The 22,369-nt window shown below is 34.7% G+C and overlaps 1 protein-coding gene across 2 annotated transcripts in view; it reads right to left on the bottom strand.

Annotated features, from left to right (window-relative positions):
* ASPM (assembly factor for spindle microtubules) overlaps positions 1 to 22,369 on the bottom strand; it is a 62,761-nt gene that overhangs the window by 16,435 nt on the left and 23,957 nt on the right. For both annotated transcript variants that reach the window (XM_050782480.1, XM_050782489.1), the window contains exons 15-18: positions 22,173 to 22,315; positions 21,927 to 22,055; positions 17,814 to 18,008; positions 411 to 5,165 (exon numbers count right to left, since the gene is read on the bottom strand). In XM_050782480.1, coding sequence (XP_050638437.1) covers positions 411 to 5,165; positions 17,814 to 18,008; positions 21,927 to 22,055; positions 22,173 to 22,315 — 5,222 coding nt within the window. The remainder of the gene's footprint in view (positions 1 to 410; positions 5,166 to 17,813; positions 18,009 to 21,926; positions 22,056 to 22,172; positions 22,316 to 22,369) is intronic.

Below are 22,369 nucleotides of genomic sequence, written 5' to 3'. Positions count from 1 at the left end.
TAAGCAGCAAGCAGCTCTGGTTAATAGATTATCAGAAGAACAAAGTTACTCTATTTTGCCTATATTATGCCAAATAATATTTCATCTTAGCTTACATTTTCTACTTAAAGAAATAACTTTGCCAAAGAGGGCTCTCATTTTCTCAAAATTCTTCTAAGAGTGCTACAATTAACCCACACTGAAATGTACCACAGGGTAACCATGGCCAGAACAATCCCAGTTCTGTGCTGTCTTGGCTGACTTACTAGTTCCCTTTCCCACTTTCAAAAATGTTCCACTTTGGAAGATAAATGGTCACCTCAACTAAGTATTTTTCCTTATGACCGGCTTAAGTTCATTTTATACATTCTAACAAATATTGGTCAAAACAAAGACTCACATTTTTATATTTAAATTAAATATAGAAATACCTGAATTTTTATGGTGCTATTTTTAATTTCCTGAAACTTCCGTTTCTGTATAAATCCTTTACTTCTAGCTTGAATAATGATAACACTGCTTCTGATCTGTAAATAAACTTGTCTTTGATGTTTTGCAGACAGAAATGCTCTGTAGTGATTTTGTAAAACCACTGCTGCTTTTCTATATAGTAAAAACTGTTTTCTGGTTTGCCACGTCCTAAAATAATGCTGTAAAGTGATAGCAGCTCTTTTCTGTTGAACAAATCTTCTCCGATACACAGCCATCTGAAGGAAGAACTGAATTCGTAGGGCAGCACATTTCTGTGTTTCCAGTTTTCTTGTGACCATTCTACGAAAAGCATTTTGAATTGTTACTGCAGCCCTACTTTGAGAATGATACTCTGCTTCCTGTGAACAAGCAAGGTCAGAAGCTTTGTACCACTCTTGAATCATAACACCTTCACTTTGAACAGCTTCATATTGAGTTTTACTTCTGTAACAGCAGAGTGCAGATTGGTTAACAATGGCTGCCATCTTTTCCTCTGATACGATTTTCAATTTTTGTCTAACTTTCATGCCTCTAAAAGCAGCCTGAATAGTTCGTACAGATTTCTGAACTGGTAAAAAGCTTTTTCTTTCTGTTTTTACTCTAACATATAACCTATAATAATTCTGTATAACCACAATTGCAGTTTTCTTTGTTTGATAATCAACTTTGGCCCTGTGCATTCGATAGAATGACTGAATTAGTGTGGCAGCCCGGTGCATATTTTGGATATCCCTTCGTACTTTAAAGCCTCTGTAGTAAGACTGTATACAAATAACTGCTTGGGTACGCACTGCAGTTAGTTTTCTGTATCTTCTTTGAATAGAAACTACTGTTGCTCTAAGGTGGAGATAATGCTTCCTTATTTTAAAGGCTTTACAATGCTTCTGAATAATAATGGCAGCCTGATGCTGTTCCTGAATCTGTTTTTGTATGTTCATGTCCTGAAAACTTGCCTGAACACAAGTTTCTTTCTTAAGTTCATTGTGTTGAAGTGCTTTCTGTTTCTTTTTATTTGCTCTATATTTTTCTTGTATGATTTTTGTAGCCCACTGAAGCTTTTGGTAGAAACAATACTGCCTATACATTCTGTATGTGCTTTGTATTATGATAGCAGCTTTGTGTTTTTCCCTTAAATGTTGTCTTGCTTTCATTCCTTTATATGCAGTCTGAATAACCACAGCAGAATGCCATTGTCTGATATAATTTTCTTTTTGCAATTTTGCAGCTCTATATGTTCGATAATGTTGCTGAATTAGAATTGAAGCCTGTTTCCAAGTCTGAAATGTAACACATGTTCTGTGCATCCTGAAAGTAGCCTGAATGAGAACTGCAGCCCTTTGCATTTCTTGCAACTTCTTCTTTACCATCAGTCTTCTGTAAGATGACTGTATTGTAATGGCTGCCTTTCGTAACTGCAAGAATTGGTGCAATTTATGTTTGGCACAAATGGTGGCTCGATATTTCCTCTGAACAAAAATAGTAGCTTTTTTGAGGGAAATGAATCTTCTCCTCACCAGTAATGATCTAAACCTACTCTGAATAAGGGTTGCAGAGGAATGCATACTCTTCAGATGTCTTCTAGTTTTCACACCCCTGAATGCAGCCTGAAGGATCACAGCAGAACGTCTTTGTCTGAGATAATGCTGCCTCTGCAGTTTTGCAGCTCTGTTTGCTCGGTATTGCTGTTGGATCACAACAGAGGCCTGTTTCAAAGCCTGATATCTCATATGTACTCTGTGCATTCTGAAAGTAGCCTGGATGAAAGTAGCAGCCCTGTGCATCTCTCGCATCTTTTTCCTTATCATCCATCTTCTGTATGATGACTGGATTTTAATAACTGCGTTTTGTACCTGAAGGAACTGTAAGTGATGCTTTGTACAAAGATGTGCCCGATATTTTCTCTGAATCCAAACAGCAGTTTTCTTAAGAGACAGGAATCTTCTTCTCATCATTAGAGTTCTAAATCTCCTCTGAATGAGGGTTGCGGCTACATGCATCATTTTTAAATGTCTTCTAGCTTTCTTTCCCCTAAAAATAGCCTGAATATATATTACAGAATGCCTCAGTTTGTTATACCTTTTAAATTGTATGTTTCTTTCCTTCACTGCCCGGTATCTTTGCTGTATTGTTTTTGTTATTTTCTTTAACTTATTAAAATATGTTTGCTGTTTGTATCTTCTATAGTTTGACTGAATGAGTGTTGCTGCAATCTGCATCTTTCTAAGAGTCCATCTAACTCTTACTCCTCTAAAACTTGCCTGAAGGATTTTAACAGCTTTCAAAATTGTCAGGTACTTTTCACGATGCATTTTACCTTGATAATATGCTCTAAATCTTACTTGAATAACAATAGCTGCTTTTCTCATTGTATGGTAACTTATTCTTGACTGATGCATTTTAAACATGGCTTTAATAAAAGTGGCTGCCCTGTGCATGTGTTGAATGTGTCTTCTAACTCTAATACCTCTATAAACAGACTGGATTTTAATTGCTGTCTTCTTCAAATTAAGATACTCCTGATGCTGACGGTGTGTAATTTTAATACCTCGATACCATCTCTGAATTATAATAGCTGAAGCTCTATAGGTTGCATATTTCTTTTTGGTTTTGTAAGCTCTGTATTTAGACTGTATAGTGACTGCTGCTTTGTTGCAATCCTTTATTCTTTTTCTCACTTTCATACCACGATAAGCTGACTGTAAAGTTACTACAGCTGCTTTTGTTTTCAGATATAAGTGATGCTGTTCTCTTCCAATACTATAAGCCTTATAATACTTTTGAATCAGAAGAGCAGCTTTTTTCATGATTTTCCACTTCTTTTGTTGCACATGCATTCTATAGTATGACTGTATGATGATAGCACATTTATGTTGCCTTTGAAGCTGTCTTCTCAGTGTTTTTCCCTTCCACATTGATTGAAGTATTAGTACCGCATGACGGAGTTCAATATACTCCATACGTTGCTTCCTTCCTGCAGTCCATGCTCTGAAATTTTGCTGGATGACTAATGCTGCTGTTTTAAACAATCTAAACTGCTTCTGGGCCTTGGCCATTCTAAAAGCAGACTGAATCTTCAAGGCAGCTTGATGTTCTCTTCTAATCTGTTTCCGAACCTTCCAGCCACGATAAGCAGACTGGAGGGAAACCACAGCTGCCTTTGTCTTCAAAAAACGTGTTCTTGTATCATGAAGAGTCTTGTATGCCCTGTACCATCTCTGAATCTTTATAATAGATTGAAGCACAGATTGATATTTTACCCTTTTATTATAGCCTCTAAAAGCAGACTGAATTTTAAGAGCAGCTATAGATTGTTGTTTGATTAGCTGACGTACTTTGTAACCTCTGTAAGCTGCTTGTAAGCAAGTAGCTGCTTTTTTGACTCGCAAGAAGTTCTTCCTCTGATTGACCTGTGCTTTGTATGCATGATAGTAATTCTGAATGACAATAATTGCTTTACACATTTTCAGGTAGTACTGCCGAGCCTTTCTCATTCTGAAATAAGACTGCAGTGAAATAACAGCTTTTCTTTGTAACCTCATCTGCTTTCGGACCAGGTATCCTCTAACAAAAGCTTGCAGTTTGATACAAGATTCCCGCATCTGCATATACTCTTCTCTCTTTTGTGTAGTTATTTTTTTGGAACGGTAACATTGCTGGATAAATAGTGCAGCTGCTCTTAAATGCAAATATTGTTTACGTGTTTGTTTCATCTTAACAATTGACTGCAATTTTATTGTAGTATTTTTTAGACTCAAAAATTCCTTTTTAGAAACATAAGCACGATAATATGATTGAATCTTTATAACAGATGTGAGGATGTGAATATACACTTTCCTGGCTTGCATCCCTCTATATGCAGACTGTAGCACAATGACAGCAGAGCGTGTTTTCTGGTAAGATGCTAGAACTTTCCTGGTAAAAATGTAAGCTCGGAAATGAGTCTGAATTATAACAGCTGCTTTCTTCATCTTCTTATATTTCTGTAACTGTTGATGTTTTCTTATGTGTGCCTGCAATTTGATAATAGTCTTCTTAAGGTTTAAAAATCGAACTCTGTCTTGTCTCATTCTCCAGTATGACTGAATAACACAAGCAGCTCTAATTTGTCTACATAAATTATGAGCTTTCAGTCTCCTAAAAGCAGCTTGCAATTGAATGGCTGCAGCTCGTTTCTGCAAATAGTTGGTGCGCTCAATCTTTCCTTTCAGATATGCTTTGTAGTACTTCTGGATAGTTAGTATGGACTCTTTTTTTCTTTTATATAACTTTTGGGCTTGGAAGCACCGAAATCTTTTCTGAATGACAATAACACAAGATCTAATATAAATATATTTCCGTAATTCTTTATGCATTCTATACCATGATTGTATGACAATAGCAGAATTTTCTTCTTTAGCTCGTTTCCTTAAATGCCATTCTCTAAAAGCTCTTTGCAATATTACTGTAGCTTTTACTTGTGATTGCATTTTACGTCGCTTCCATTTTCTGAACATAGATTGGATTATAAGAGATGATGATTTTAGCATTTCATATCTTTGTTGATCTTGTTTTCTTCTTAAATAAGCACGCCAATGCCTCTGAATTGTAACTGTAGCCCAAAGATATCGTTTATAAGATGTAACAGCAATTATCATTCTTATCCTAGATTGCAGGATGATTGAATAATATTTCAATTTCAGAAATCTTTTTCTAGTGGAATATCTTCTCCAATAACCCTGGAAAAGGTAAGAAAGGACACAAAGTTAAATAGGCATAGCTTCCTATATTTAACACTTTTGAAAATACTAATTTTTCTAACATTCTGCTTAAAAATAAACACACTGAATTAGAAAACTAATTATTTTTTGAGAGATATTTGTCCCCTTTGTTTTTAGTTTAGTTTTTATATTGAAATAGCGGTAGCCAATTCAGAAATCTATCCAAATCCTCATATTTATATACTGCATTTGTATTCCAGAGTCATAAGAAACATAAGCAAGTTTATGTTATATTAGAAGCAAAAGAGTCAAAATAAAACTATAGAAATATTCTTTGCTATCTATTGATTCTAAGTAATTTCCTATGAGTTTATTTCTGGGCCTTATATGGTCCCCTTATTTCAATGTTTGTAAGCTACCTTATGATGACTAGAAACTCTTTATGTGAAGGATCCTGCATCATCACATTACAGGCCTGATAATATAAACATAGGAGTTTAGGAATAAATGAACCAGATCACTCTCAGAGTCATTATTTTCATTAAGAATAAAATTACTTCCTTTTCCCAAATTTAGAACTATAAATACATGGCTTAAAAGTAGAATTCTAGCAAGACTTGAGAAATGACAAAACTTTTGTCTTTTGAAAAGCCATGGTTACAATGGTTAAGTCAACAATGTGTTGGCTCAACAAAAAGAGCTACAAACTCTCAAGGTAATTCCAGTTGCTGGTATCTAAAATGGTCCCAAGCTAATGGCAGTCAAGTTCTAGATGTTTTAGCAATAAGACCATTCCTTTGTACAAATACTCCAAACACTGCTAAGATTGGGGGTGGCATGGAAAGGTTGTTCTCTACTACATCTTACTTTTTCTCACATATAAGGAGAGTAATATAGGGACTGGGTACCTCATTCTCCTATAGCAGTATCGAGTTTACTTGCAGCTATGACTAGCCTAAGCACACCTATCCATGGGTGAGGAGACTTAAGGAGAACATGCACATCCCTTTTCCTGACACTTTTCCTATATATTTTATTGCCTTCTTTCTCTACTAAACATTACCAGAGGTTTTGTTTGTACTCTTCAACCTGACAGGAAATGATTGTATACATATTGTTTCTCTTACCAAGAAGAGATGCACAACTAATTAAAATATTTATCCAACAGCAGTCAAACTTATTTGTACAAAAGTATTTTGAAAACAATAAACTCTACATAAAGTAGTTTTAAATTAGGGCAAAGTAAAGCAATAATAGTACTCAGAAATGCAGATATTATTTTTCTTTTGAGCACCTACCCCCAACAGATATTTCTATGTAAAATCCTCAAACTAAGAAACTGAAGAATGAGTGTGTACTGATTGTTTTATACTTCAATAATCACTTTTTCTAAATTACTATTACCACTCCATTACTGAAATGTTAATCAATGTTGATATATAACATGGAAGATAAGATCATCTCCTCTCCTAACAGTTTTGCTTATTAAAATAACAATTTTTTCACCATTGTCATACAGCTCTTAAAAATAAATAGCTTTTACTAAAGAGCACATTACAAACAATTTTCTCACTTAATTCTCACAAAAATACAGTAAGTTGGCATTCTTTCTTCACTTAAGGAAAGGAACACTAATGTTACAAAACTTTTTGTGAAGTCCCACAGCAAATAAAAATAATTGATATTAGGACCTAGATTATTACACCAAAATCAAGTGTTCTTTCTACTCTACCACAGATATCTGTCGTAGGTTGATTGCATTAACAGCCGAATTCTTCATCTCTCCCAGTAACTATAACCTGAGCCATACTTTGTTTTTCCACTTACAAAAGAGTTTCTCTGCTTCAGATATGGGCACAGTCATGGAAATAATGCAGTAGAGCAGTGTAACTCAATCTCCAGTTTTCTGGTCAGAGGAGGAAACAAGGAAGCCCTGAGGAACTAGAGGGTACTAGGGAGATGGCAGAGACTGGGGAGCTCAGGAAAGCAATCTGATAATGTTGTTTATGAATTTCTAGGTTCACCACCAAGCTGTGCACAATGTGGATCTCAACCACAGTAGGCTATAGTCTTTAAGAACTGAATAAGATACAGATCACAATCTAGATCTCAGACTGGCTTCTGGGTGTTACATAATGAAACTGATATGATACAAACATCACTGTAAAGGTTTTCAAAAAGGAACTGTCATTGAAGCTATGCCATGGAAGGCTGATGAGAACATATGGCCTGAACCCAATCAAGTGAACTAGCTGCTAAAACTAAAATATCAACATTCTCCATAGTATTTAAACAAAACATAGAGTCTCATAACATACAGAATTCAATTAAAAATTATTTGACATACAACAGAAAAATTTCAACTCGCACAGGAAAAGACAATCAATAGACGCCAGTGATGAGATGACAAAGATACTGGAATTGGAATTAACTGACAACGACTTTAGAGCAGATAAAGTAAAAATGCTACAAGTTGAAACTAATGGAAACATAGAAAGTCGCATTAAACACATCAAAAATATGAGTAAGAACCAAGTGAGAATAGTAAAACTGAAAAGCACACTAACCAAAATGAAAATACACTGGTATGGTACAATAGCAGAATTGAGATGACAGCCAAGATGGCAAATATCTCAGCTATATGGGTCAATTCTGTTGAAACAAGTCAATTCTGCTATTATAGTACAAAAGCAGCTCCCAAATAACACATAAACAAATAGTTGTAGCCATATTCTAAAAAATTCTATTTATAAAAACACATGGTAGGCCAAATTTGGCTCTGACCATGTCAGCCTCTGACCATGATATGTCAACCTCTGACCATGATAGACCATATTGCAGGTCACAAATGAAACATTATCAAATAGGAAAGAACTGAAATCACAGTATGTGCTCTGGTCATAAGGGAATTGAACAAAAAGTCACTAACAGAAAAATAATAGGAAAATCTCCAAACATTTAGAAAGTAAATAACATATTCTGAAACTTTTAATCATAGAAAAAGACTCAAGAGAAATTAAAAACTATTTGAACTGAATGAAAAAAAAATATGATATCAAAATTTGTAGTATGTGGCTAAACCTGTACTTAGAAGAAAATTTATACCATTAGTGGGTTATATTAAAAGTGGAAGGACTCAGATCAGTTACTCAAGGTTATACTTAAAGAAACTGTAGAAAGAAAAGCAAAATTAATCAAAACAAGAAATCATAAAGACTGAGCAGAGACCAATGAAGCCAAAGGGTTGTCCACTGAAAAGATCAAGAGAGTTAAAACTCTAGCAAGACTGACAAAGAAGAAAAGAAAAGATACAAATTATCAATATCAGGACTAAAAAAGGGAATATCACTTCAGGCTACCCAGGCATCAAAAGGATATTAAACACATACTTTTTATATACATATGGTAAATTCAACAACTTGGATGAAATGGATCAATTCTTTGAAAATTAGAAACTGCCAAAACTCATCAAAGATAAATAGTTCTATACAAATTTAAAAAACAGAATCTGGCCAGGTGTAGTAGTTGACACCTGTACTCTTAGCACTTTAGGAGGCCAAGGCGGGAGGATCACTTGAGCCCAGGAGTTCGAGACCAGTCTGGGCAATTTAGTGAGACCCTATCTCCACAAAAAATATAAAAATTAGTTGAGTGTGGTGGTACATGCCTGTCGTCTCAGCTACTTGGGAGGCTGAAGTGGGATGATGGCTTGAGTCTAGGAGATTGAGGCTGCAGTGAGCCATGTTTGCACTACTGCGCTCTGGCCTGGGCGACAGAGTAAGACCCTGTCTCAAAAAAAAAAAAAAAAAAAGAAAAAGAAAAAGAAAAAGAAAAGAAAATCCAGAGAAGAATAATGTTTGAGATGATGAAAATGCTAATTGTCCTAATGTGATCACTATACAGTATTTGTATCAAAATATCACTATGTGCTTTATGAATATGCACAATTATGTCAAGTAAAAAGAGGAAAAAAAAATAAAATAGAAATTTCCACTCTAAGATAGTATCACTAGTAAGTTTTTTAAAATGATTAAAGACAAAATAATACCAAATGTCAACAATCTCTTCCAGAAAACATAAAAGAACCCTGAAACTTCCCAACTCATTACACAGATGCAAAACTCTTCAATAAAATACTAGCAAGTGGAATTAATAAAATATCAATGCATATAAAAAAATACATCACTAATATTTGAATTTTATCTTTAGAATATAAGTTCACTGTAAGATTAGAAACCCAATAAATGTTAATATATACATTGAAGTAGAAAAGTATTTAATGAAACCCAAATCTATACGTGATAAAACTCTCAGTAAGCTAAGAAACAGAGCCTCCTTCAACCTGATAAAGGGCATCTACAAGAAAACTACAGCCTATATCATACTTAATGTGTGAACAAGGCAAAGATATTGAATCTTACCACACCTATTTAGCATCATACTGGAATTCTTAGCCAATAAAATAAGTGGCGAAAATAAAAAATAAAAAGAGTATTTAGATTGGAAAGAAAGGCAGACAACATGACTGTCTATGTAGAAAATCTCAAATAATCTAAAACAAAAACAAACATAAAAACTTTATAGAAATAAGTGAGTTTTTTTTTTAACAGGATTAATACTTAACCCTGTTATATGTTAAAGGCTTAACACACAAAGATGAATGTTTATAAAACAGAAATGAGAACTGAAGTTAAAAAGCAATATTATTTATAATAGCTTCAAAATAAATAAGATACTGAAGTATGAATCTAACAAAAATCTGATCATGAACAACTCAAAGATCTAAATAATGGAGATATATGTCACCTTTATGAATCAGAATAATCAACATAGTAAAGTTATCAGGGCACCTCAAAATATCTGTATATGTGATGCAATTTCAATCAAAATTTGACAATATTTTTTGAGGACATAGAAAAACTAACCTAAAACTTAAATGGAAAGACAAAGCAACTAGAAAATTCCAACTCATTTTGAAAAAAGAATAAAATTGGAAGAATCACAATATCCATTAAGGCTTACTATAAAGCTGCAGTAATCAAGAAACTGTGGTATTAGTGAAGGTATAGACACATGTATTAATGAAACAGAATACAGTCCAGACAATCAACACACATGTGACCAACTGATTTATGACAAAGGTATAAAGACATTTCAATGTGGAAAGAAGAGTTTTTTACGACAAATAGTGTCGGAATAATTGGACATGTATATATTAAAAAAGTGAACATTGACCTAACCCTTACCTTAGATGAGAACTAACTCAAAATACATCATAGGTCAAAATTTAGAATGAAAAATTATAAAACTTTTAGAGTACTATGCTAAAAGCATAATCCATAAAAGAAGAAAAGTGATAATTGGATTCCATCAAAATGAAATACTTCTGCTGAACAAAAATCCCTGTTACGAGAATAAAAAGACAAACTGCAGATTGGGAGAAATCATGTGCAAATCACTAACAAAGAAGGAGGATTTACTTACGAGATATCCAGATTTCACCTATTGCCACAGTGCGAGGCTCAAAGATAGACAAATGGACCGACTGAATAGAAAGAAATACTAGAATCACACATATAAGAATAGTTGATGTCTACTACACAAATAGAACAGGGTAGAGAACCCAGAAATAAATAAAGCCACATATCTAAAACCACCTGACCTTTGACATAGTTGACAATTACAAACAATGGGGAAAGGATATGCTATTCAATAAATTGTCAGTGCAGAAGATTAAAATTGGACCCCTTCCTTTCACCACATACAAAAAATTAACTGAAGATGGATTAAGGACTTAAATGTAAGACCCAAACCAATAAAAACCCTAGAAGAAAACCTAGGAAATGCCACTCCGGATATCAGCCTTGGGAAAGAATTTATAACAAAGTCCCCAAAAGCAATTGCAACAAAAACAATAATTGACAAATGGGACCTAATTAAAGAGCTTCTGTACAGCAAAATAAACTATCAACAGAATAAACAGACAACCTACAGAACGGGAGAAAATATTTGTGAACAATGTATCTAACAAAGGTCTAATATTCAGCATCTATAAGGAACTTAATTCAAAAAACATATAATCCCACTAAAAAATGGGCAAAGGACATGGACCCTTCTCAAAGGAAGACACACATACGGCCAACAAATCTATGAAAAAATGCCTATCGTCACTAAACATCAGGAAAATGCAAATCAGAACCACAGAGAGATACCATCTCACCCATCAAGACGGCTGTTATTAAAAAGTCAAAAAACAGATGCTGGCAAGGTTACAGAGAAAAGAGAACACTTATATACTGCTGGTGGAAATGGAAATTAGTTCAGCTACTGTGAAAATCAATTTGGAGATTTCTCAAAGAACTTAAAAGAGAACTTCCATTTGATCCAGCAAACCCACTACTGGTTATATACCCAAAGGAAAAGAAATCATTCTACCAAAAAGATACATGGATCCATATGTTCATCATAGAGCTATTCACAATAGCAAAGACATGGAATCAACCAAGATGCCCATCAACAGTGGACTGGATAAAGAAAATGTGGTACATACACACTATGGAGACATACATGCGGCCAAAAATCATATGAAAAAAGGTCAACATCACTGATGATTAGAGAAATGCAAATCAAAACCACAATAAGATACTATCTCACACCAATCATAATGGCTATTACTAAAAAGTGAAAAAGTCAGATGCTGGCGAGGTTGTAGAGAAAAAGGAATGCTTATACACTGTTGGTGGGAGTGTAAATTAGCTCAGCCATTGTGGAAGACAGTGTGGTGATTCCTCAAAGCCCTAAAAACAGAAATACTATTCAACCCAGCAATCCCATTAATGGGAATTTACCCAAAGGAATATAAATTGTTCAATCATAAAGAAACATGCATGATGTTCACTGCAGCAATATTCACAATAGCAAAGACATGGAATCAACCTAACTGTCCATCAATGACAGACTGGATAAAGAAAATGTGGCACATACACAACCATGGAATACTATGCAGCCATAAGAAAGAATGAAATCATGCCCTTTGCAGGGACATGGATGGAGCTGGAGGTCATTATCCTTAGCAAACTAACATGGGAACAGAAAACCAAATACTGCAAGTTCTCACTTATAAGTGGGAGGTAAACAATGAAAAAACATGGACACATAGAGGGAAACACACACTGGGGCCTATTGGAGGGTGAAGGGTGGGAGGAGGGAAAGAATCAGGAAAAATAATGAATGGGTACTAGGCTTAATACTTGGGTGACAAAATAATCTGTACAACAAACCCCCATGACACAAGTCTACCTATATAACTGTGAAAAAAAAATAAATTGGACCCCCCAAATCACTAAGCTTAAAGAAAAACTCAAGCTGGAAACTGTTTAAGGCAAACCTGTCTCCCATTCTATTCAGCTATCCCTGTGCTCACTGAGGTAAATGCATATCTGATGCCTCCTTTAGAAAGGCTAATCAGAAATTCGAAAGAATACAACTGTTTGTCTCTCACCTATCTGACCTGGAAGCCCTCTCCCTGCTTCGGATCTTCCTGCATTTGTTTCAAGTTATCCTGACTTTCCAGACTAGACCAATGTACTTCTTACATATATTGATTGATGTCTCAGGTCTCCCTAAAATGTGTAAAACCACGCTGTGCCCCGATCACCTTGGGCACATGTCAGGACTTCCTGATGCAATGCAATGGGTGTACATCCTCAACTTTGGCAAAATAAACTTTCTAAATTAGCTGAAATCTGACTCAAATTTTGGAGTTCATATAACAAACCTGTACATGTACCCCTAAACCTAAAATAAATGGTAATTTTCAAAAAAAGGAAATGTAGCACATAAGCACCATGGAATACTATGCAGCCATAAAAAAAAATAAAAAAAAATAAAGAAATTATGTCCTTTGCAGTAATGTGCATGCAGCTGGAGGCCATTATCCTAAGTGAAGTAACACAGGAACAGAAAACCAAATATCACATATTCTCACTTATAAGTGGGAGCTAAACACTGAATACACATGGACACAAAGATGGGAAAAACAGACACTGGGACTGCTTGATGAGGGCGAGTCAGATGGAAGTATGGGTTGGAAGACTATCAGGTACTATGTTGAATACCTGGGTGACAGGATCATTTGCACACTAAGGCCTAGTGACACACAATTTACCCATGTAACCTCTCTGCTCACATATCCCCAGAATCTAAAATAGAAGTAGAAGAAACAAAAAAAGAATACATAATGTATACTGAAGGTACCATGGCAACAGGGCAAGGATGGTAATTTCCGTAAAAAATGTTGAAACAACTGGATACCCATATATTTTTTAAATGTCTTCTAAAACAAATCATCTAAAAATTAATTTTAGGTGAGATCAAAATGAGGAAAACAAAACATTCATGCTCATAGAGTATAACGTAGGCATACATCTACAAGGCCTTAAGATAAAGAAGATCAAGAAACACTCCTTAAATAGTACACAAAAAACACTAACCATAAACGAAAAACAAGAAATTTCATTAGTAAGATATAAAACAGTAAGTTATAGCTTGGGAGAAGATACAACACACATATGAAATAAAGGCCTAATAACGGTCATAGTATAAAGCCCTTTTATAAATTCACAAGAAGGCAAACAAACTAAAACAGTTTTAAAAGATGCTCATAATAATACTTCACAAAAGATTTCCAAAATGGAAAAGTTGTTCAACATCATTAATGAAGAAAAATCAAATTAAAACTACTCTGAATACTACTACATAATCACCAGAATGGCTAAAATTAAAAAGACAATTTCCAAATGTTCATGTAGACATGGAGTCATGTGAATGGTCATAAACACCTGGTGGGTTTTAAATCTTTGCAAGTACTTTAAACAACTCTTGGGCAGTGTCCACTAAAGTTGAAATACCTATAGGCATATCTCAAAGATATAGCAGGTGCAGTTCCAGACCACCACAATAAAGCAAATATTACAATAAAGTGAGTCACACAAATTTTTTGGTTTCCCAATACATATTGAAGTCATCTTTACACTCTACTGCAGTCTATTAAGTGTGCAAAAGCATTATGTCTAAAAAACTACAATGTACATATCTAAATTTTAAAATACTAAATTGCTAAAAAATGCTAAGAACCATGTGAGCCTTCAGCAAATTGTAATCTTTCTGCTAGTGGAGGGTCTTACCTTAATGTTGATGGTTGCTGACTGATCAGAATGGTAGTTGTTGAAGATGGCTTTGGCAATTTTTTAAAAAATAAGACAACAATGAAGTTTGCTGCATTGATTGACTCCTTATTCAGAAAAGACAGCTCCATAGTATGCAATGCCACTTATTAGCATTTTACCCAGAGTAGAGATTCTTTTAAAATTGGGGTCAATCCTCCCAAAGCCTGCTGCTGCTTTATCAACTAAATTTATATACTGTTTTAAGTTTTACAAAAAGTAGATTTTTTTTTTTTTTGTTAACGGTTAGGGTCTCACTGTGTCACCCAGGCTGGAGTGCAGTGGTGCAATTATGGCTCACTGCTGCCTTGAACTTCCAGGCTCAAGGGATCCTCCCACCTCAGCCTCCTGAGTGAGTAGCTGGGACTATGGGTGTGTGCCGCCACACTTGGCTAGTTATTTTATTTATTTTTTTTATTTTTTGAGACGGAGTCTCGCTCTGTCTCCCAGGCTGAAGTACAATGATGTGATCTTGACTCACTGCAACTCCTGCCTCTCAGGTTCAAGTGATTCTCCTGTCTCAGCCTCCCAAGTAGCTGGGATTACAGGCATGCACCCCCATGCCTGGCTAATTTCTGTATTTTTAGTGGAGATGGGGTTTCTCCATGTTGGCCAGGCTGGTCTCAAACTCCTTACCTCACATGATCTGTCTGTCTCAGCCAAAGTGCTTGGGATTACAGGCATGAGCCATCATGCCCAGCTTATTTTTATTTTTAAATGGGGTCTCACTTTGTTGCCCAGGCTGATCTCGAACTCTTAGCCTCAAGCCATCCTCCCACCTTTGCCTCCCAAGTTGTTGAGATTATAGGAATGAGCTACCACATTTGGCTACCAGGAGTAGATCCCATTTCAAGAAACCACTTTGTTTGCTCATCTGTAAGAAGCAACTCCTCATCTGTTCAACTTATATCATGAGATTGCTGCAATTCAGCACACCTTCAGTCACCACTTCTAATTCTAGTTCTCTTGCTATTTCTACCACATCCACAATTACTTCCTCCAATGAAACCTTTAACCAATCAAAGTCACCCACGAAAGTTGGTTGGAATCAACTTGTTCCAAACTCCTGTTAATGTTGATATTTTGACCTCCTCCTATGAATCATGAATGTTTTTGATGACACCTAAAATGATGAATCCTTTCCAGAAGGTTTTCAATTAACTTTACCCAGATCCATCAAAGGAATCACTATACATTGCAGCCATAGCCTTACAAAAATGTGTTTCTTAAATAATACGACTTAAAACTCAAAGTAATTTTTATCCATGGACTGCAGAATAGATGCTGTGTTAGCGGGCATGAAAACAACATTCCTCTCCTTGTCCATGTCCATGACCAGGGGCACTGTCAATGAACAGTAATATTTTAAAAGGAATCTTCTTTTCTGTGTAGTAGGTCTCAACCATTGACTTAGAATATTCAGTAAACCCTGCTATAAACAAATGTACGTCATCCAGACTTTGTTGTTCCATTTATAGTGTACAGTCAGAGTATATTTAGCATAATTCTTAAGGATCCTAGGATTTTCAGAAGGATAAATAAGCATTGGCTTCAACTTAAAGCCACCAGTTGCATTAGCCCCTAACAAGAGAGTAAATTTCTCCTTTGAATCTTTGAAGCTAGAAATTGATTTCCCCTTTCTAGATGCAAAAGTCTTAGATGGCATCTTCTTTTAATAGAAGTCTGTTTTGTCTTCTGAAAACTTTTGTTTAGTGTAGCCACTCTTATTAATGATCTTAGCTTGATCCTCTGAATAACTTGCTGCAGCTTCTACATCAGCACTTGCTGCTTTACCTTGCACTTTTATGTTATGGGAACAGCTTATTTCCTTAAACCTCATGAACCATTCTCTGCTAACTTCAAAATTTTTGCAGGTTCCTTACTTCTGTCAGCCTTTGTAGAACTGAATAGAGTTTGGGCCTTCTCTGGATTAGGCTTTGGCTTATGGGAATGTTATGGTTGGTTTCATCTTCTATCTAGACCACTCACACTTCCTATCAAAGATCATTAATCTCAGATTACCATAATAGATGTAGTACTAATGAAAAAGTTGGAAATATTGTGAGAATTACCAAAATATGACACAAACATAAAGTGAGCATATCCTGTTGGAAAAAATGTTGACAGACTTACTTAACACAGGGTTGCCACAAACCTTCAATTCATAAAACACTCAATAGCTGCAAAGCACAATAATGCAAAGAGCAATAAAACAAGGTATGCCTATATGCCTTAAGAACAATTGCACTCCTAGTACAATTGAAGAGACTGAACACATTTCACACCAAAAGACATGTTCATAATACCTTTAATCATAATCACTCAAAACTGAAAAGCCAAATGTTCATCAAAAATAGAGCAGATTAAGTATAGTGTAGAATACGAAATAAAAAAATTAAACCATGGCTATACTCAACAACGCTGATAAATCTCAAAAAATGTAATAATATCACATCAAAGAATTTATATGGTTTGAACTCATCTGTAACAATTCAAAAAGTAAGCGAAACTAAATTATTATGTTTAAAGAAAACACTTAGGAAAATGGTATGATTAGCATAATGGTTAGCTTGAGCTGGGATGGGAGAGTTAATTGAAAAATGCCTTTTGCTACACTGGCAATATTCCATTTCTTGATCTAGGTGGTTTTACATTGGTATACATTTTGTGAAAAATCATTAGGCTCTATATTTTTATTTGGGGTAATTTTCTATGTGTAATATTTTACATTTAAAAAAAGGTTTAAAAAGACAACTATTTAAGTCGGAGAACCCCTCATTTATCAATAATGGTAGCCAGACACAAAAACTTTCAAATTTATAAATCAGATACATTGATGGGGTGAAGCTTCAATGGCATTTATAAATAGTAAATTTAAATAATGCACATCTCTCATGTTACTAAAATATAATTTAATATAAAAAAACTAATTTACATAGATGTGAAGACCATATTATCTAAACTTAATATTAAATATTTTTTCCTAAAAAGAAAAATAATATAGGTATTCTACAGAATAATTATAAGCACTATTTCCGTTACATGCCAACTAAGTGGATTAGAGAGAAAAATGTGTACAGTTGTTCCAAAGAGAAGCTTCCAGGACTCATAGCAAAGATAAAAAAGGACCTGGTTGGTTATGTGGATATACAAAGTAGAATGGTTGAGTATGCCAGCATGTCCCATAGAGTAGAAGACGCAACAAAGAAGACAGCAAGAGGTACGGAATTAGAATGTTTGCTTTCTCAGAGCAAATGCATTTCAATTATGTTTCAGCCTTCTGCTGAGCACCATAACGAGCTTTTGGGTAGTAAATATTTGTTAAATTAAGTATTAGATAAAGAATTCTAAAATATAATCATTGAAAACTTCATCACATTTTGCCTTCTTAAAAAAATCATGAAAAGTTTTTAAATTCAAAAATTAGTCCAGGATACTGTACCTGAATAAGTGATGCTGCTTTATTTTGAACTTTTTCCAGCTTTTCCTTTTTTAATATTAATAATTTTCTCTGTGCTAAGACTCTTCGCCAGTATTTCTGAATGATGAGTGCCGCATTAACTCTTTTTCTCAATCTTTGTTTTGCTAGAAAATTGATTACAGCTGATTGAATAATTCTTGCAGCTTTATCTCTCTCCTAAAATAAAAAGTCAGCAAATGTAAACTAAACACTCGCTTAAGACCTTAAATTATTCTTTGTAAGATAATCATATGTTAAACACCAATTAAATTGATCCTGGAAATACAACACCCCCACGCTTCTTGTGTTCATCTTTGGAGTACTGATAATTCCAGGCATGTCGAAAGGGCTGATAGGTGGGCTTGCAGATATGTTTGTATGATGAAACAAAGATTCCTAAGAAATAGTCTAAGATAAAGATCAGACATGTTTAATCTATCACAGATCCTCAGTAATCAAGATAAAGGCTATTTGAAGTGTAATGTGGTATGTTTCTCAGATTTGGGTCCACTAGATTCAGGACTGACTTTTAGGAAAGGGGTGGATTGTATGAAAAAAAAATTTGTTAGAGAATTGTAACAATTTCAACAAAGCAAAACACTAAAGGGGAGAAACAAAATACCTCCTCCTTTAGCATAGAATATATTGTGGTCTTAGGCCACACAAGCTCAAGAAAAAGAGTATAGTTTGGGTTATGAAAAGTGGTATCTGAGATGCCCAACACTCGTGGTCAAAGAGGAGCCAGCTCCCTAGTTATGTTAGAGAACAATACCCCCCATATCTCATTTGTTACTTCTGATAATAAATTGCTGTAAATAATAACATATTCTATGTCCAGCACCATTCTGAACACTTCACAAATAATCCATTTAAATCTCACAACCACCACCCTAAGAAAAAATGAGCAAATACTACTCTTATGATCAGTAGAAAACTGAGGCAATGAGGTTAAGTAGCCTGTTAGTTTATTGGCATTATAGCCAGGATATGAACCAGGCAGTTTGGCTTTAAAGTAACTTTGCTATACTGTTCAACACTAGATTTCTCAATTTACGTCACTGGAATCGGAGACTAGAAAATGAACTATTTCCTCTGGTGGGAAGGAATAACTTATGGCAGAGATGTTTGGCAGCTATTTGTGTTGCTGTCTGGGACAGTCCACCATGCAAGGGTAGGCTCTACACAGAGATGAGCTATAATTCCAATTATTAATTAATAACAATCAGTGGATGGTATCTGTGCATGAAAATTATACAATAGGGGAAACAACTATGGAAATAATAAAATTGTTATTTTTACATATAAAAAAGGTGACCAATAGATTGAAACATAAATACGAAGGAATGGTAAGGGCTATATATTGGATCATTCCTCTGGGGAGAAAGAGTAGACAATTCTAAAATCAGGCTAAGGGAATTATGTGTTTAACAAGTTGATTAAGTCATCTAACACCATTGTCAATGCCCTTCTGAAACCTATGGCCTTTAGGGATGTAGAGGCTCAAGTTAAAAGCACACCCCTATTAGAGTAAATAAATAAATACATAAATCAGTAAAATTTTCAAATGTTGCAGTTCAGAAGTATATTGCATTTGAGTCAAAAGTTGTAAGAGTCAGGGCATTCATGGACAAAAAAGCTAAAGTAAATTGTAACTTATCTCAGTTTTTAGATCATCTCTATAGAACTAAAGTACAACTTACATGCCATTAGAGAAGTTAAAGACGGAAAGTAAATAAATTAGAAGAGGCAAATATATTACCAAATTTAGCAAGTATTTGAAAATTACATATACTGATGATAAAAGTTTCCATGCCTGTCGTCATTGACCCTTTTTAATCAGACTGTTGTTGAGTCAGCCAGGTACCAGCTTATTTCTTTCATCTTGCCTTATATATATAGGGCCAAATTCTAGGACTTCTTTTGCTTTGGAGTTTATGGCTATTTGTTGACAGGAAGAACTGAGAGCTGTAATGTACCAGGGGATGCTTCAATAATTCATCAGGTAATTTTAGTTACTTGTCAAAGTTTCTTTGTCACTGTAAAAGTTTCAGCCACTTCATTATTAATAGATTCATATGAATTATAACATAAAAGCAAAATATAAAACCTGAAAAATAGCTATCTCAAGTTAATATGTTTCGTAGCTTGTAATAACATAGGAAGCCTGCTGCTTAATGTTCTAAATAGAAAATGGAAAGATATAATTGGATGTGAGGTAATTGTATAAAAGAGGGAGTATGGTCACCAAGAGAAAGGAGAGAAGCAGTGGTCTGACTGGGTACAAGAAGTTTAACCATTAAGTATAGAAATTTCTCTTAATTTAGTCCTTCAAAAAATGGAAACTTCTACTATTTGCATTAAGGAAATAAATCAAGAAAAGGGTTCTCACCAGCAAAAAGTTAAGAAAATTCTACAGTTAATATCAGACTAAGACCAGGTGCAGTAGCTCATGCATGTAATCCCAGCACTGTGGGAGACAGAGTCAGGCAGATCACTTGAGGCCAGGAGTTTGAGACTACCTAGGCAATGCGGTGAAATCCTGTCTCTACAAAAAATACAAAAATTAGCCGGGCGTGGTGGCATGCACCTATAATCCCAACTACTCAGGAGGCTGTGGCACAAGAATGGCTTGAACCCAAGAGGCAAAATCTGAAGTGAGCAAGATCGCACTATTGCACTCCTGCCTGGGTGACAGAGTGAGACCTTGTCTCCAAAAGAAAAAAAAATCTGATTAATATAAGGCTATCTTAAGCAGAAAATAAAAGCAGAATACATATATATCTATCTCATGTAATTCTAAAACTCTCATTTAATGCAATATACAATGGATGAATCAAATAGCTTGAGGACTGGTCAGGGGAGACACTTTCCTGAACTCTTCCAATATCTGTGGAAGTATTGGAAGCTTCTAGGGGAATTGCTTTAGGAAAGTTTTCAGGAAGTTATTCTCCAAGTGATATGTAGGCAGAGAGGCAGATCCTGAGTTTAGGGGCACTATAGGGCACAGGGCATGTATAGTAGCAGAAAAGACCATTTGTGAGTATTAAGACCCTGCCTATTTCCCAAACTTTACTGTGAAGAGTTTGAGTAGGGGAAAAGAAAATTATTTCAATTAGTCTTATTTCCAAGTCTGGTGTGATATGAAAAAACATATATTGTGTTTAAAAGTTGTCAAAATTTAGCTGTTTTACACAGCTACCAAGAACTTTATCATAGATGCATTATATTTCAAAGTTGAGAAGGAATATTGGGTGGAATGTATTTCTGAAATATTTATGATAAATGTTACTAGGCATGGATACTTGTTTTTTTTTTTTGGTTTTCCAAATAAATAAATACAATATTAGTTAGTAGATGGAATAGGGAGATGAAAAGATTGAAATAGTTTGTTCAACTTGATCAAGGAGACCATTTTTTAGATTATTAAAAATAACAATTTTCTCAGAACTTACGAAAAAAATGTTTTACATTAATGAAATTTTTGTACTATTGGGGTCACAAAGGGAAACAACAAATAACACCTCTATTTTCATGCCCAGAACCTAACATTTTGAAAAATTAATAGCAGAAACCAAAATACCAGTTTTAAAACTAATAAAGGATAAAGTAGGAGACAGCTTCATGGCAAACAAACTAAGCTTACTAGTTAAATCACAAAATCAGACACTTGATGCTCAGGCCCAGGCAGCACTAGTTGAGGTCAAGCTTCACACGGCACCAATTAAAAAATTAATGGAAAGCTCCTGCTCTCTAGAGGCAGGTTAGATTCCAACAGGAGGAAAGGAAGAACTGAGTTAAGCATCCCTATGTATTCCTCACAAATTTAAAAAGCAGATTAAGTTATTCCTCTTCCCTTCTTGGAACAGACTAAGTAAAGGGGTGGACAGAGACTGGAAGATATATCAAATGAAGAGAACATTAGCAATTAGGGAGAAATACTCATACCTTCCCAACCCAAAATACATATACACAATTCATTAAATTTATCTTAATAATGCCATACATCTGTAAAATGTAAAATCACATGAAAAATCAATCAACTGATATCTTAAAAAGTAGAATTCACACTACAGTGATTTCATATTCTAGGAGTACCTGATGGCGTTTGAGATCTGTTTTTAGTTTATATTTTCTCCATGTTGTTTGTATGAGTCGAGCAGCTCTTATTTCTTTACGAAGATCCAAAAGCCTTGCACAAAGAAATGACAAATAGGTAATAACCACCTAAAAAAAACCCACAGAAGATAAAAACAGAATATCAACAGAGAATACAGTACTTACTATCATCTTCTGAGACTTTTATTATTGAATTAATAATTAAGAAACTCTTCTTTTCCTTACCTTTTCATCTGGAATTGTATTTGACATATCTGAATGATTAATCATAGCAGGTATTCCACCAAGGTCTCTAACTGCAGACCTAATCAATTGAAAATTTTTCTTTTCATTTTCTAGGAGCTCTTTGTATAGTTCTGAAGTATTTTCTATTATGCAGGAGGAAAGGAGAAATTAGACAGTTGTAGCTTCAAATCAGACAT

Source organism: Macaca thibetana, chromosome 1, assembly GCF_024542745.1.
Source record: "Macaca thibetana thibetana isolate TM-01 chromosome 1, ASM2454274v1, whole genome shotgun sequence".
Taxonomy (NCBI): domain Eukaryota; kingdom Metazoa; phylum Chordata; class Mammalia; order Primates; family Cercopithecidae; genus Macaca; species Macaca thibetana.
Note: the sequence above shows the minus strand (reverse complement) of the source record. Positions and strands in the feature narration are given on the sequence as shown.